The sequence below is a fragment of the Chinchilla lanigera genome, unplaced genomic scaffold (assembly GCF_000276665.1).
Source record: "Chinchilla lanigera isolate Chin_1 unplaced genomic scaffold, ChiLan1.0 scaffold00112, whole genome shotgun sequence".
Lineage (NCBI taxonomy): Eukaryota > Metazoa > Chordata > Mammalia > Rodentia > Chinchillidae > Chinchilla > Chinchilla lanigera.
This window is the reverse complement of record NW_004955513.1, coordinates 3,557,277-3,571,941: the sequence shown is the minus strand read 5'-3', so window position 1 is coordinate 3,571,941 and position 14,665 is coordinate 3,557,277. Positions and strand designations below refer to the sequence as shown.

Here is a 14,665-nt window from a genome sequence, read left to right as displayed (position 1 = left end):
CTGGTGTCAGCTTCCTGAACTGCAAGAAGGCATCACAAAGCCAGGCACCGTGGTGCACACCTGCGATCCCAGCAGTCTGGGAGGCTGAGGCAGGAAGATTGCTCATTCAAGCTCTGCCTGAGCAATGCAGCAACCTAGTGAGACCCTGTCTCAAAATTTAAAAAATAATAACGATATAAAGGGCTGGGGTTGAAGCTCAGTGCAAAGGGTACAGAAAGAGAGAGAGAGGGGGAAAGAATGAGAAAGGAAAAGGAGGAGGAGGGGAGACAGAGAGAAAAGAGAGGAGGTGGGGAGGAAGCGGGGAGAGAGGGCCGAGACCGGGGCCAGGCAGAGGCTGGTGAGCGGGTGGAGCTCAGGGCCTGCGGGTCGGGGCCTCCTCCGCCAGCCCCCGCCCACTAGGAACAAGCTTCTCCCCTCGCAGACACCACAGCTCCCCCGGCTGTCACATCCGTGCTTCCAAGACCACACTGGCTTCTGACCCAGCCCCGTGCAAAGACCTCTTGCTGCATCCTCCTGGCAGAGCCCCGCCAGCACCACGCACTGGGGCGAGGCCTAGGATCCCCACTGGCACATCCCGGGTGAGACAAGGCTGGACATGCACCCCAAGAACACACCGACCAGGGCGGGCCAGGGCCAGGCCGGGGGCTGAGTTCGCAAATCGAGGGCAGCAGCCCAGCAGCCCATGCCTCACAGGGGACCTCAGCGATGCCGGGCATGGGCGCATGTGCACAGGTCACCCCCAGCCACTTCTCTCCTGGGGGCTCCTCGGCTCAGACCCAGGCAGCAGCATGGCTGCAGGGCCCCTCCCCTCAAGGTGAGCTCAGCAAAGAAGGGCCACCAGCTCTGATACCAGAGCCGGGTCACTGAGGTTGGTCACACCTCCCAAAGGTACTGACAGTGTACGCAGCCTTCACTCCGCACCCCACAATCCCCCATGCCGGCCCATCACGCCCATTTTACAGATGAAGGTCTGGGCTCAACCTCTCTGGCCAGCAAGATGGACTAGGCAGGCCAAAGCCATGGGATCAAGGGCCTTGGCCTCTCTCTGCACTTGGCTTCCTCTGGGGGCTCTGCAGGGGACTGGGCGCCCCACCCCCTGGACAGCAGGGCGGCCTCATCAGAGCTGAACTCAGGCCCAGGCCGGAGGCCAAGGGGGCCGGGAACGCTGGGCCTGCCCAGCCCACACACCCAGGCCGAGGGCGCCTCACCGCGGGAAGGATGCATCTTGGCCCCAAGAATCCCTGTGGCCAGCTCTCTCCCCGACAGGCACTTCAGGCTGGACAAGGGGCCTCTGTGTGGCCAGGGCCGCTCCAGGAAAAGCCCTGCAGCCCCAGAGCTCTGAAGCCCCCAGCCCACACCCTGCAAACGTCACCGAGCGTGAAGCGCGGGCCGGCTCCTCCCGGCTCCCTCAGAGCCCGCAGAGGCGCAGCACATGCTGGCTTCTAACGAGTGGAAATCATCCTGCAGCGGAAGGATGCGGCCCTGGAGAAAGCACTGCCACAGGGCCGCCCTCTCGGTCTCAGGCTCCTTCTAGAAAAGCCAGGCAGTGAAAACCGGCAGTGCCATTACTCGGAATCTTGTGGAAGCAAAGAGTTAAATGACTTCCGCTTCAAAAGGCACAGAAATTCAGCCGCACTGGCGGGGAGACGAAGGGCGGCCGCAGGTGAGGCCGCTCTCCCACCTTATCATTACGGCCTTCAGGAAGAAGGAAGGGAAAGGGCCCCGTGGGCCGCTGGCGGCACCGCTGCACTCTGCCGCTCTTCATTAAGGGAGACAGGTCCAATTTCCCGCCGTGAGCACAGCTAACAGCCAGGAAACCCTGAGGCTGGGAAAACACCGCCTTCAGACCATTAACAACTTGTGGTCAACAAAAATCCCTCGCTCCTGGCAGCCACGCTCCCTCAGATCGCATTCCTCCACAGAGACGGGCTCTGCAGCCGTGAGCTGGCTGGTGCAGGCTGCCGGGCGAGAACAAGCCGGTCAGCGACTCCAGGCCCCTCAAGTTCAGGTCTACTTGTCTGAAAATAACCCAGAGTTTTCATTTCTTACCGACACAGCACGTCCAGCGGGCCCAGCGCCACGCCACCTCCCTGCTGAGACAGCTGCCCTGGTCACTCCCAGCTGTCCACACTGGACCACTGGACCAGGGGACACTTGCGTGGGACACAGATGTGCAAGGATTAATCCCTGCACGTGTCTCACACACACATACGTGGGTATGACGATCGTCCCCATTTTATCAGTGGGAAAACTGAGTCACAGACAGGTTAGAGAACTCAGCCACAATGTGGCAGCCGGGAAATGGGGGAGCTGGGACTCACAGCCCATCCAGGCTGCTGACTTCCGGTGCTTCCAGACGGCAGCACAGCCCCCCTATACGTGTGCTTCAGGGAAACGGCTCTTCCTGCTTAGTTAGGAAATCAAGGAGACAGGATTAGTATTAGAGCCCGGCTTTTATTTTTAAAATAAGAAAAGCTTTTTCCTAGATCTTTACAATAAAAAGCACGTTGTGAGCGCACAAAAAGCCCCACCTAGATGGAGAAAACTTTGGCACAGTGGAGACTGTGGCTACTGCATGGTAAATTCATTCAAACCCGATGGCTTGGCCCGCCCCAGAGTCAGGACCCTGGTCCACAGGAAAACGTACAGCGGCAGCAGAGCCCGGTCCGGGCGCCAAGCAGCACCAAGCGCACGACTGCAGCTCTCACGGGCTATCGCCATGGCCCACACTTCGCCGGGGAGAGCCCGACAGCCCGTCCCCATTGCCCACCCCAGCAGCACTAACCTGTCTGCGACATCCCCCAACCAGCTCTCCACACCTGCTGCCCAGGACAGCCCAAGGCCACTGCCCATGTGGCTGAGGACAGGTCTGGCCGGTGCCCACCCACAAGGCGTCTCTGTACCCTACAATCAGGCACTGTCAGCAGGACCCAAGCACCTGGCCCACCCTGCGGAACATCCAGGCTGCCACATCCCGGAAACCTGATCCACAGAAGGGCAGCCACATCCAGTGGACCCAGCGACACACCACCTCCCTGCATAAACAGCTGCCTTGGTCACTCCCAGCTGTCCACACTGGACCACCGGACTCAGTCCTCGCTGTCCACTAGCACTGAGCGGAACAAGTGCAGCTGCCATTTCTCCACTGCTGTCCACAAGGGAGGTAGCATGATGTACCTTATGTTCAACCTCAGCTCTAAGACACAGCCACATCTACAATCCCATTTTACAGATGGAGAAGCTGAGGCTAAGTATCAACTCTACACCCAACAGAGCTGAGAGTATCACCAGGCCCCTACTATGGCCAGCATTCTGTTGATGGCCTCCCACAGTGAGGGCTGGGAAATGTACCTTCTCTCACGTCCACCACTGCAGGGCCCTCACCTTGCCCTGTCCCCCGGCAGACACCATCCCTGCCAACACAGACGTGCACGTACACATGGCGTGCCTGGTGGCGTGTTCCCAGCATGGCTCCGGGGTTGAGTGGACCCCACATCCAGTTTGGAGCAGGGGACATGAATCACCAGCACTGCTGCTCACCTCGAAGACTTCCTCGTCCAAGATCCGGGTGCCGAACACGATGATGCCATTGACGTCCACGATGGGGTGGTCACTGCGGTCGAGGAACTTCGTGGTCTTCTTTTTGCAGTCGAGGATCAAGGTGACATTCTTCTTGTGGACACTGAGGGCAATTCTGTGCCATCTGCAGAGGAACGGATGCCCAGGGGCTCAGGGGCCTGGCGCTGCAGAAGCCCGGCTTGGGGTCTTCCCGGCAGAGCCCTCAGCCCCAAGGAAGAAGCCCCTTTCCTGAAGCTCAAAGTCTGGAACCGCAGCTTGGACGCTCGTCCCAGCACACTGTGGGCCACTGTGAGGGCTACTCAGGCCCCACAGCCTCAGAAGCCTCATCTTTTCCACGGACAGTTTTCAGATCCCCGTGAGCTCATCGGGATGCTCGAGGCAGCGTCAGGGCCGGGGACAAGAACAGCCTGACACCGGCCACTGTCAGAGCCGTCAGAAGTGGGAGGGAGGCCGAGGTGCAGTGTGACATTAGCGTGTAGGTCCCAGCCTGGCATGTGGCATCTGAGCCCTGAGACAAGCTGCAGGCCACCGGGCATGGAAGAATCAACACACGAAAGTCTTAGGAAGACCACAGCATCACCTCCTGTCCCGAGGGCTCAGGCGTGTTGGCCACGGAAGGGGCCACTTTCAAACCTTCCAGCATGTACGGCTGCCCCAACGGAGTGCTCTGCTGACAGCTCCCTTTGTTTTAAATCACCCACTGGCACATGGGATGTGCCACCACCCGGGAAGGATGCCACAAGCCCTCCTGGGATAACGACACATCTCCAGCGTCCCCTCTGACATGGAGGCAGCATTTGGTGTTTTGATGCATTTTGTAAAGGAAAAAAGAAGGCCAGGGAAGGAACAGGAAATCCCCATTGAAGAACTAAGACTGGAGCCCAGGCCTCAGGTCTCTAAGCCTAGTGGTCCCTCCCACAGGTGCTGCGTGCTTTGTGCCCTGCCACGACACCCCTTCTGCCAGCGGGTCCAGCCAGGCTGCCCCTGCCCCACAGGAGGGGGACGGGGTCACCCACATGCCACTTACTTGCCATCCGACAGGTTGATGCCCCTGAAGAGAGGGTACTGCTCGGGCCCAGGCTTCCCCGTGTGGTCCTCGTAGAGGAAGACCGGCGAGCGGCCCATCTCCAGCCCGATCTGCTGGATGCCCTGCTCGTTGTAGATGGAAACCAGGAAGGCCTGGCTGCCTTTCTTGGCTTTCACAGTGGTCAGGATGGAGAAGTCCTCGGGAAACGCAGATGCTGGAACAGGAGACCGAGGTGAGAAGGCTGCAGACCAACCAGCTGGGACCTCTGATGCGTGTGCACAGCCATCCAGCTGCCGCACATCTGCCCTCTGATCACACCGGTCCCGCAGCCGTTTTCTGCCACCGCATTGCAAGCCCGTCCTCTTGCCCCTTGGTTCAAGTACAAGCCCCTCATGAAAGCAAACTGGTCCTCTCTGTTCCCGCACCTGCATATAAGCCCTGCTAGAGCCTCTGAGAGCACCACCTCCCCCGGGGCAGAGGCCACTTCCTATGCATCTCGGTAGCTGCAATCGTGTCTAAGGTTGAGGGTGGTACTGACTCCAACATCACTGTAGGGGTGGAGAAGGGGGGGCGCGTAGGCCGGGGCCACAGCTAGCACTGCACTTTCTGAAATTTCCTGGTTAATACACAAAACAAAAGTTAAAAAAAAAAATCAAAAGGCTTAATCCAAATTTAAAATTTTAAGAAAAATGACTCTCCCATAGGTGGCCAGAAGGGATTGTCCTTTATAACCCCAGCCAGAAATGATCTAAGGTCATCGAAAGCCAGAGCCAGGCTGGCCCTGCGAGGGCCCACGTCCACCCCACGTGCTGCCCTCAGCCCCGGGCATGACGGGCACCTGGGCCTCCTCCTTGATATCGATCCTGGGGGGCAAGTCAGCCATGCTTTCACGGGGAGCGGTCTGCAGCTCTGCTGTGAGGCCAGGAGCTGGTAGACCGTGCAGCTAATCGATGTCCTGCCGAGTCAGCCAGAAACGCCCAGCCCAAGCAGTAGGCTGAGACGCGGATGTCAACACAGCCCCCAGGCTGAAGGCAAGGGATGGGCCCGCTGCTGGGGCCACCCCAGCCCCCATCTCAGCGCCGCAGAGGGCTGCAAGCCGGCCGGACGGGCTTAGAGGAGAGGCGACTCCCAGCCCCCACCCATTCTTTAGAACTGGAACAAGGTCAACCAGATGTCCTGGAAGGCCCCGACAACAGCTGCTGCTGGGTGGCAGAGCTGGGGCTGGCAGCAGCTTCAAGGAACGTTATCCGCGAGTGCCCTCTGCTGACAGCTTCAAGTGTTGCAGCTCCCGTGCTGGGATAGCAAAAGCCACAGCTTCGAAGGGCCAAGTGACTGACCTGGGGTGGACAGGACACTTGTCTGCTGCAGTCTCTGCTTCCACTGCAGGACACGCAGAGGGATCCCATGCAGAGCTGCACTGCTCCCAGCAGTAAAACTGGCCCGGCCTCAAAAGCAGCAGGAGGAAGTGGGAAAATCCTACCCTCTGCTGTGGGGTCTCAGGTCCTTTGTTAGGGGGGCTTCCGGGGAAGGTCAGCACTGTGACCACCTCCCCCCAGGGACCCATTGCAAAGCTAGGGCGGCTCCTAACAGCTGATGGTGGTCAGTGGCAGGCAGGTCCCAAAGAGGAACCGGTTCCAGCTGCGCTTACTTCTGGCAGGAAGTTGCCTTACAGGAGAGCAGGGAAGGCCCCCTCTGCCCCCGTCACAGGCTTGACCCACCCCCTCAGGGTGTGGGGTCCGAGAGGGGACAAGACATCAGAGTCTCAGCTGGCACGCACAGCGGTGGCCTGCCGCGCATGCTGGTGAAGACCCCAGCTGGCCGGGCCAGCGGCAGGGTCCTGGTGGCCCTTTCCCTGGGACGGGGCAGGCAGCAAGGCACTGGAACTGTGTGTGGCCCGAGCAGCCCAGAGGTCCCTGTCCTCGCCTGGGACAGACTGCAGTTACGATCTCACTGTCCTCTTCCAGGGTTCCCTGCCTCTGTCCCCAGCCCGGCACTCTGCGCCCCTGACAACTGCGCTGCCTGAAATAAAGAACAGCGCGGAGAAGACAGCGTGGGCTTTCTCCGGCATGATACACGGCCCGGGACCGTGAACCCTCGTCCCTCCCAGCTCATTAAAATGCTGTTTCTCAATTTATGAAATCTCTATGGTAACAAATTTTCTCAGCTCAGATAAAACCTGAAAAGATAAATCATGTTTAACATACATTTCTCCCCTGGCAAAGTAACAACGGATTTATGGTCACTTTAAGATGTCCACGCTCGTCACGACACGAGCCGGGCCGCTGGCACGCTCCGGGCTGGCGGGCAGCTGAGGGGGGTGAGTCCCTGCCCGACAGTCCATATGTCACTCCTCCTGCGAAAGTCACCGCTACGGGGCAGGCTTGGCACTGGGCCAGTCCCATCCTCGGGCCTTTCCTTCCCTCCGGAGCTCCGGCCCAAGGGACTACGGCCTACGAGGAATACAGCGGGAGCCTCATAAATGCCTCTGCCGTGGGACTGAGTCGTGCTGAGCCGCAGACTATGCAGACTGACCGCTTGATTTGATCATGCCATCGATAAGGAGCAATCGGTCCCTGACCGTGTGCCGGGCTCTGGGGACACAGGAAGGAACGGATGCAGCCCCTGCCCCAGGAAATGAAGGCAAGAGAATTTGTTCAGGGTGTGTGGCCACTTTGGAAGCAGTCCGGACTTGGGTGGCCTTTCAGCTGGCCTCTGGAGGCTCAACTGTCACCAAACTGAGGTCCTTGCTGAAGCAATCCCATGTGACTACTCGGATCCTTGGTCTCCGATTTCAGCCAGCAGGCCCCAGCCCTGCAGGCCCTACCGAAGGGACAGTGGGGCGGCCCACAGGACTGGGGTGTTATGGGGACCTCCCTATCTTGTGATGGAGCCGCCAGCTGCATGGCCTCCCCTTGGCTCAAAGACACCCACAGACATGTGTTCATGGGAGACCAGGTCATCATGGGCCATCCCAGCCCTCCCTGCGCGGCTACCCAGCAGACACTGTGCTCCGGGCACTGCACACTCTGGACCTGTGAGGGGACGCCATAGAAATCCCTCCCGACGTATCTGGAAGTCGGCTCCTGCCAGGGAAGGGCGGTCACCCACACGGGCCTGCTCCAAGGAGACTCTGGGACATCCAGTCAAGTCCCTCAACTGATGGCATTAAGTAAACACCGCTAAAAAACTCCCGATCGTGCTGTCCAGGGATTCCTCCTAGCTTTCCAGTCATTTAGCATGCGTCCCTGGGATCTGGGGCTATTTCCTGCTGCAGTACAAATTCCAGTACACTTCTTGTACCAATGCCCTCGAACTAGGTGAAGAAAAGACTAAATATACTGCCAGATCCTGGCTGAAGATCATCTCCGAAGGTGGAGCCCTTATTTGCATGGTGAATCCAGCTCCCGTGGGCCAAGGTCACCCACGGCTTGGGTCGGCATGACCCCGGAACCCAGTCCCCTCGGGCCTTTCCTGCTGCCCTGGCCACGCAGGCTCCCTGGAAGGAATTCTAAACCTGGGGTCACAGGGCAGACAGCACGCAATTCCGCACAGCGCGGCAGTGAGTATTGGAGGGGGGGCTGCCGGAAGACGTCTTCCCTGACCCCAAAGGTGTGGTGCTACCCTGACGCACGGGGAGGTGAAACCCCTGTCCTTCTCATAACAGAAGTCACAATCGGGCACCACGGGCACCCTGACGGGACATCCACCCTTACAGATGACTTTGACCTTGTCCAGGCTGGGCATCTATGACCCAGGGCAGCTCTGTACCCAAGGGCCGGCCCTCAGACACCCCTGCTGCCAGGGTCCCAGCTAGCTGCCTCGTCAGCATTGCTGGATGACATCCAAATGACGCCCATCCAAAATGACACCCCAGACACTCTGTCAGAGACATGCTCACAAGTCAGGAGGGTGGACCGAAGACAGGCTGGGGAACGTTGGGGGGCGCCGCCCCAAGAGGAAAAGGCCAAAGAGACAAAGCGGTGGCCACAGAAAGGGTAAACTGACTTTGAAGTTGACGATTACTTTCCTATAGAGATAGGCTGCTTCTCCAAGTTGCCCCAGGCCCGTGGCCATAGAGGACTTAAGGCTTCTAGTGTGGGGCTAAATCCACGCGTGGGTACTGTTTCCCGGCTTTGGTGGACCCTCAGAAACTGAGGTGTTCTGTGTGTCCCACACGCAGGGGCCGACTTGTGGCCCTCCCCAGTCTGCCCAAGTTGTGAATAAACCCATGTGCCATGTGCACACCTTTCTCTCCTACATGGTTGTGGCTAGGGGAACAAACCCAGATGCCTGGGGCCCCCTGGAACCACACGGCCAAGAAGAACACCCTTCAGGGGAGCAGCGGGCCAGGTGGCTCCTAGGGACTCCGAAGCTCCTTAAAAGGGTCCTGATTCTGGTACAACTGTCAGGGTCACTTCCAGGTCACCAAGATGGAGCCAGGTTTTCTAATAATTACGAGATAGCTCCCAAGGTGCCAGTCTGCCCACGCTCTGCCTCCTTGGTCTCTCTTATCTAAAAGAAAGAAGAGCTCACCTCCCCAAGGCTGCAGGAGTATCCATTACCAGCCCATTCCTCCTATGCAGATAAGCCCAGAAGGCTTACTCACTCTGGGTTGGCCGGGATGACAACACGCCTCATCCCCTGGCCAGGGACAGGGGCAACTGGGAGCCGAATCTTGCAGCTATCGGACAGGTAACATCATTAAAAGCAGAGACCTGGTGCTTGGCAATGGATCCTCATTAAAAGCCTTGTGCTGGCTCGCTGTGAGCTGTGTTGTTTGATTCATGTATCTCTTAATGTCACTGCCCCCAATTAAGCCGCTGTCTGCAAGCACTTCCTTCCCCGAGACCCCGAGCTGTCTCTTGACCTGGTCCCCGGGGACCATCCATCTCACGGCCTGTCTGCAGCTGCCACACACCTGCTCGGGAAGCCTCGGCCCCATGCACCTCTGGTGTGGATGGTGAGGGCTGCTCAGAGCTGGGCATCGTGATGAAATCAAACTGGGCTCGGGAGAAGGACTCCCAGGGAAACTGCGCGCTACCCCTGGCTGCACGCCACAGTCCGCCGAAGCCACCCCTGAGAGCAGAGCCGCGGGTCCCTTACCAGGGTACAGCTGCTTGGTGGGTGCGCTAAGCTGCGCGTCTTTGGTGACGCGGTAGGCGACATCCGGGCCCTTGGAGGATCGTCGCGTCGCACAGAACCCGGTGGTCTTCGTTATTCCATCCGGCAAGGTGTGGAAGTCCAGGACCTTCAGGAGATCTGCTGGCTGAGCTGCAACGACAGGGCTGGGTCAGCTGCGAGAGGGAGGCAGAATGGGGGTGGCGAGGAGGTCAGGACGGGGCCAGCTCGGGGCCAGGTGGCAGGGCCACACAGGCATTGCCACCTGGGTCCTGCAAGCAGCCACATGCCAGGGAGACTGCTGGTGCCCCAAAGATTCCCCGGGAGGCCGCGAAAGTCCCGCTGCAGTCAGACCAGCGTCATGGCCCTGCCCAGTGAGGGGGCATAGTCGAAGCCCAGGAAACTGCCCTTCAGGCCCAGTGCTTTTGCGCCTCCCCAGTCTCCACTGCCCTCGCATGTATTGTCCCCTTGCTGCCCATAAAAGGTCACTTCTCAAGAGAGTTCCTGGCACACAGCCAGTCCAGCTGCCCCAGAGGTCTTGGTGCCTGACAAGAGGGAAACGGGTCCCTGCATCCCTGGGGAGAGCCCTGCACCCCTCCTGAGGTCCCCACGTCCCTCTGGAGGGCCTTGACCTTCACCCCACAGGGCCTGCTGGAGCAGAGAGCAGCAAGGCTGAGGGCTGGGGAGGCAGCGACCATCCGACCCCTGCAGCCACGGTGTCCCCTCAAGGGCTGGCTGTCCCTCCCGCGCAATGGCCTGGGCAGCACACCCACACACACACAATGCGCGTCCCAGCGGGATTCAGCTTTCTGCATGCCGATCATCCCAGGAAGGAAAATGAGCCCCAGCTTGCTGCCCCAGAGACAAAACAAGTGGGCACCTGGGGTACCACCCTGGGGTCCCAGGACCCCACCCCCATATCCACCCACCCCGCCCCCTCCAGGGACCAATCTGGGTGGAAACCCTGCCTCAGATGGACAGGCTGACTGGGGGCTCCACCCTGGGCCCTCTCCTGGGAAGGAGGGACCACCACCTGGCTGGCTCCACACATGGGATGTGCGTGAGCTGCAGGGGCGGGGCCGTCTCGGGTGGGGAGAACAGAAAGACTGACTCCTGCCAGCTGCCTGGGCGCCCGTATCTAGCTGTGCCTGGAGGGGCACATCTACCCCAGCCAGTACATTCCTCCTTATGCTTCAGCCCCTGGGGACCCCACCCAAAATGTGCTAGTGAAACACTGCCATCCCTGGTGCCCCCCCTCACCCAGGCAGGCTGCCCCTTGGATCCCAGTCCCTCCTATGTGATCCGCTCAGCGACACCAGACCTCCCTCCCCTAGGACTCTTGAAAGAGCAAAACCCTTTTCAGGGGCTTTGGCAATCGGGAGGGAGGGGAGGGCGGCTGGCTCGGAGGATCCTGCAGCACCCAGCTGTAGCACCTGAGACCCAAGACAGCCACACAGCCTGTGCAGCCAGGAAGCCCTCAGAGAACCAGACAGCAGGGGACCCAGTCTCCCGGGAGGGTGGCGGCCTGGGAGATGCAGACAGCAGGCCTGGCGTCCAGTGCAGGACTGCGCAGGTGCACAGGACACCTGGAGACGCAGGCACCCAGCTGGGGGCGAGAGAAAGACAGCAGTCTGGTCCAGGCTGGCGGAGGCTTCAGGGGGAGACAAGGAGGGACGTGGAGCCGCTCCTCTCCACCTGGAGACAATGCCCAGGTCCACACTGTGCAGACCCTGGAGTCCCGAGAGCCTGGCCCAGGAATGTCGTCTGTACAGCCTGGCCTGGCTGCACCCACGGCCACGGGGCTGCAGATTTCTATTTCTGCAGGGCTGCCTACAGGCAGCAGGGGGCGCCAGAGGCAGCCGGCACTCCCAGTCCTCGCCAGGCTTCTCCATTCAGAATCACCCCTCAGTGGCCTCTGTGATTTTCCTGAGTGGCCCTTGGCCCCACTCAGGGTAGAGACCCACGTGGTGTGGCCCATGGGGATGCCCCGCGTCCCTCCGCCACCTCCAGATCAGCGACAGAGCCCTCGCTGTCCCCACTACACATCGGAAGTGACCAGGAGCGTGGGTACCTGGCGAGGCCGCGTGGCCCAGCCCCAGGCCTGGACAGGGCCGTGGGAAGGGACAGCGTGCCAGCCGCGGGCGCACCTGCCTGGATGACACCGTGCCCAGACTCATCTTGCAGACCGGGTTTCAAGGTTGGCAGCAGGCTGAGGAAGGGACCGGGGATCGGCGGGGTTTCCTGGCCTCACCTCACAGCGAGCCCTGATGCTCTTCCCAGGCCTCGGCGCAAGCTGTTTTCCCCATCGAGGCCGGCGCGGAGCTGTTTTCCAGCGGTCCTCAGCTCAGGTCCGCAGGCCGAGGCTGCAGCAAGTTCAAAGGGCTGCCACGCCGGCCCTGTGCCACGCCGGCCCTGTGCCACCGCCTGCGGCAGGGCTTCTGTGCCAGGGCGCCGCGGGCGCTAGGTCCTGGGCAAGCTGTGGGGCGGAGCTGAGTGGCACAGGCCGCGCTCGGAGTCCCCAGCCCACTGCAGGCCCCGTGCTGCAGCGCGGTGGGGGTGGGATTCTGAGGGTGAGAAGCCAGCGTCACCTCAACTGGCAGAAGATCTGGGCAGGCCAAGGCCAGGCACAGAAACCACAGGTGCCAGCAGGAGCTGGGGGCACAGTCCCGAGCCTCCAAAGCTCAACAGGGCGGCTCCCCACCTTTACCCCTCCCCAAGGGCAGAGGTGGGTCCCTGGTGCCCCTGCAGCATCCCAGGGCCTCGGTGAGGGGAGATGGGCGTTGCTGTGCACACGGCCGCCAGTGTGGCCACTCTTCAAGGTAAGAGCCACGGTCTGTGCCCGTAGGCCTGTGGAGGCTTCGTGACTTTTCACTCTGTCTCATGGGTCTCTCACCTGGGGAGCCCACCCCGCACCGCAACCCAGCCTCCCCTCACCTTCCTGCTGTGTGTGGGGAGCTAAAAACCACATCTCCCAGAGGCCTTTGCAGTGAGGCTTCTCCGGGTGCATACTGGGTTCTACCCATCAGTCTGTCCTGGGCGCAGAGCACGGCAGGGGGCCTCTGTCAGCTTGGCCAGGGGAGCTGCAGAGTCAGGACCTGGGCGCCAGGGCCCAGGGACGGGCCTCGGGGCGTGGCAGTATCTTGCTGTCCGGGTGGCAGCCTCGCTCTGGCCTGGAACATCACGCGGAGGGGAGCTCCTGACCCCACGACCCCAGCCGTTCAGGGACAGGGTGGGCACCTGATTCACCACGTCCCAGCCCCTCGCCTGGAGCCGCCAGCTCCTGTCCACGCCGGCTCAGTGCCCACCCCAGGCTCGCACACACCGGCTCCAAGAGTCAGGAGTCCTGCAGGCCAGAGCCAGGGCCGTGGGTGCACTTCCCACAGGCCTCCCCTGGCCGTGCGAGTGCCAGTCTTGGGGCCCTTGGGCCCACGTTCACGACGGAGGCGGCCAGCTGCTTGTCCCAGACCAGCAAAGGGACGGACAGGTGAGGTGAGCGCTGACAGAGGGGCGGCCGGCCGAGGACTCTGGCCAAGCACCACAGGAGACAGCGGGAAGGCCCTGGAGACAAGGCGGGAACCGGGGTGCGGGTGCACCAAGGCCTCAGGAAGAGGACGGGGGGCAGATGGACAGACGGATAAACGGACAGGTGCATGGAGGAAGCAACCAATGAGCACGCGAAGGGGCAGGAACGTGGGCGGCCGCTCCCCACACAGGACAGCCCTTCCGCAGCCCGGGTGGCGCTGCCCTGCCTTCCCAGAGCCAACGCCGGCGGTGTGACTGAGCTGAGCGTCACCCTGGAACCCGCTGGCTCCGCCTAAAGCCTGACGCCGCAGAGGCTGTGACACAGCCGGGGGCTGCTTGGGCCAGCGCAGTCCTACTTCCCTCCCCGGGACTGGCCAGGCGGGCTGCTGGGCCCGAGCACTGGGCCTCTGTCAGCCGTCCCGCTGCATACAGCCACTGTCCCGGGGACAGAAGCAGAGGGCGCCCAAGGGGAGTGAGTGCCTTGCACCCGGGAAGGGCTTGAGCACTGAGGCACTGTGGAGGTGTGCACGTGGGTGCTGCACGCCCTCCCTCATCAGCCAGGGCTGGGGCCACTGGAGAGACGGGAGGAAGGGCAAAGCAGCAGGAGCAGAGGCAGAGGCGGAGCTAGCCAGCCTCAGTGTTTGCTGAATGACTGAGTGAATGAGCATGGCTCTTACACATGACAGCCAAATCTCGCTCCCTGTGGTGGCACCAGGTCTCCTGCTACAGTTCAGCCCCCAGCGCTTTCTAAATAAGTGATACGTGTTTAAGCCCTTGCCAGGGCCAGACTTCCACGGAGACAGCTGCTGGTCACTGCCCCTCCATCCCAGAGCCTGGACACACACAGAGGTCTCGGCTCACAGACCTGTGCTCCCAGGGGCTTGACCCTGACCTTGACTTGACCTTGCTCCCAGGTCCCACATGGCCCTGGCAAAGCTGTCTCTGTGCCAGGGACACACAGCAAGCTCGGGCCTCTCTGGAGCAGGGCCACAGGCACAGTGCCAGCTTGCGGACCTCAGCCTGGGTCTGACCAGGGGAACACCATGCACGCAGGGTCCCATCTGCCCCACAGTGCAGGGTGTAGGCACAGGACTAGGGCTGGGCTGCAGGCTAAAATCACAGGTCACAGGGATGTCTCGGTGTCCGTTTATGGCTGACATGCAGGCGGGAGGCTCCAAACAGCAGCCCTGTCCCTGCTCCCCCCGCCAGGGCCACCAGCCCCCTTCCCAGCAGCTGCCACGTTCACTCTGCTGCCCCAGAGGGTGACGGTCCTGTGCATCACTCGGGCTGTGGTCAGGGATGGTCCACGGCCCAGCAGGAAGTGGGGCATCTGTCCCTCACTGCAGGGTGAACACCCTCAGGCCACTGATGGCAGCCGGGCTGCAAACCCACTCTGCCGAGGCCAGGATGATGGATGAT

The 14,665-nt window shown here is 61.2% G+C and overlaps 1 protein-coding gene across 2 annotated transcripts in view; it reads right to left on the bottom strand.

Annotated features, from left to right (window-relative positions):
• The window catches only part of Col5a1 (collagen, type V, alpha 1), a gene marked incomplete at its 5' end in the record, with an annotated part of 126,994 nt that overhangs the window by 88,664 nt on the left and 23,665 nt on the right, over positions 1 to 14,665 (bottom strand). For both annotated transcript variants that reach the window (XM_005408644.2, XM_013506703.1), the window contains 3 exon segments: positions 3,541 to 3,703; positions 4,607 to 4,820; positions 9,710 to 9,877. In XM_005408644.2, coding sequence (XP_005408701.2) covers positions 3,541 to 3,703; positions 4,607 to 4,820; positions 9,710 to 9,877 — 545 coding nt within the window.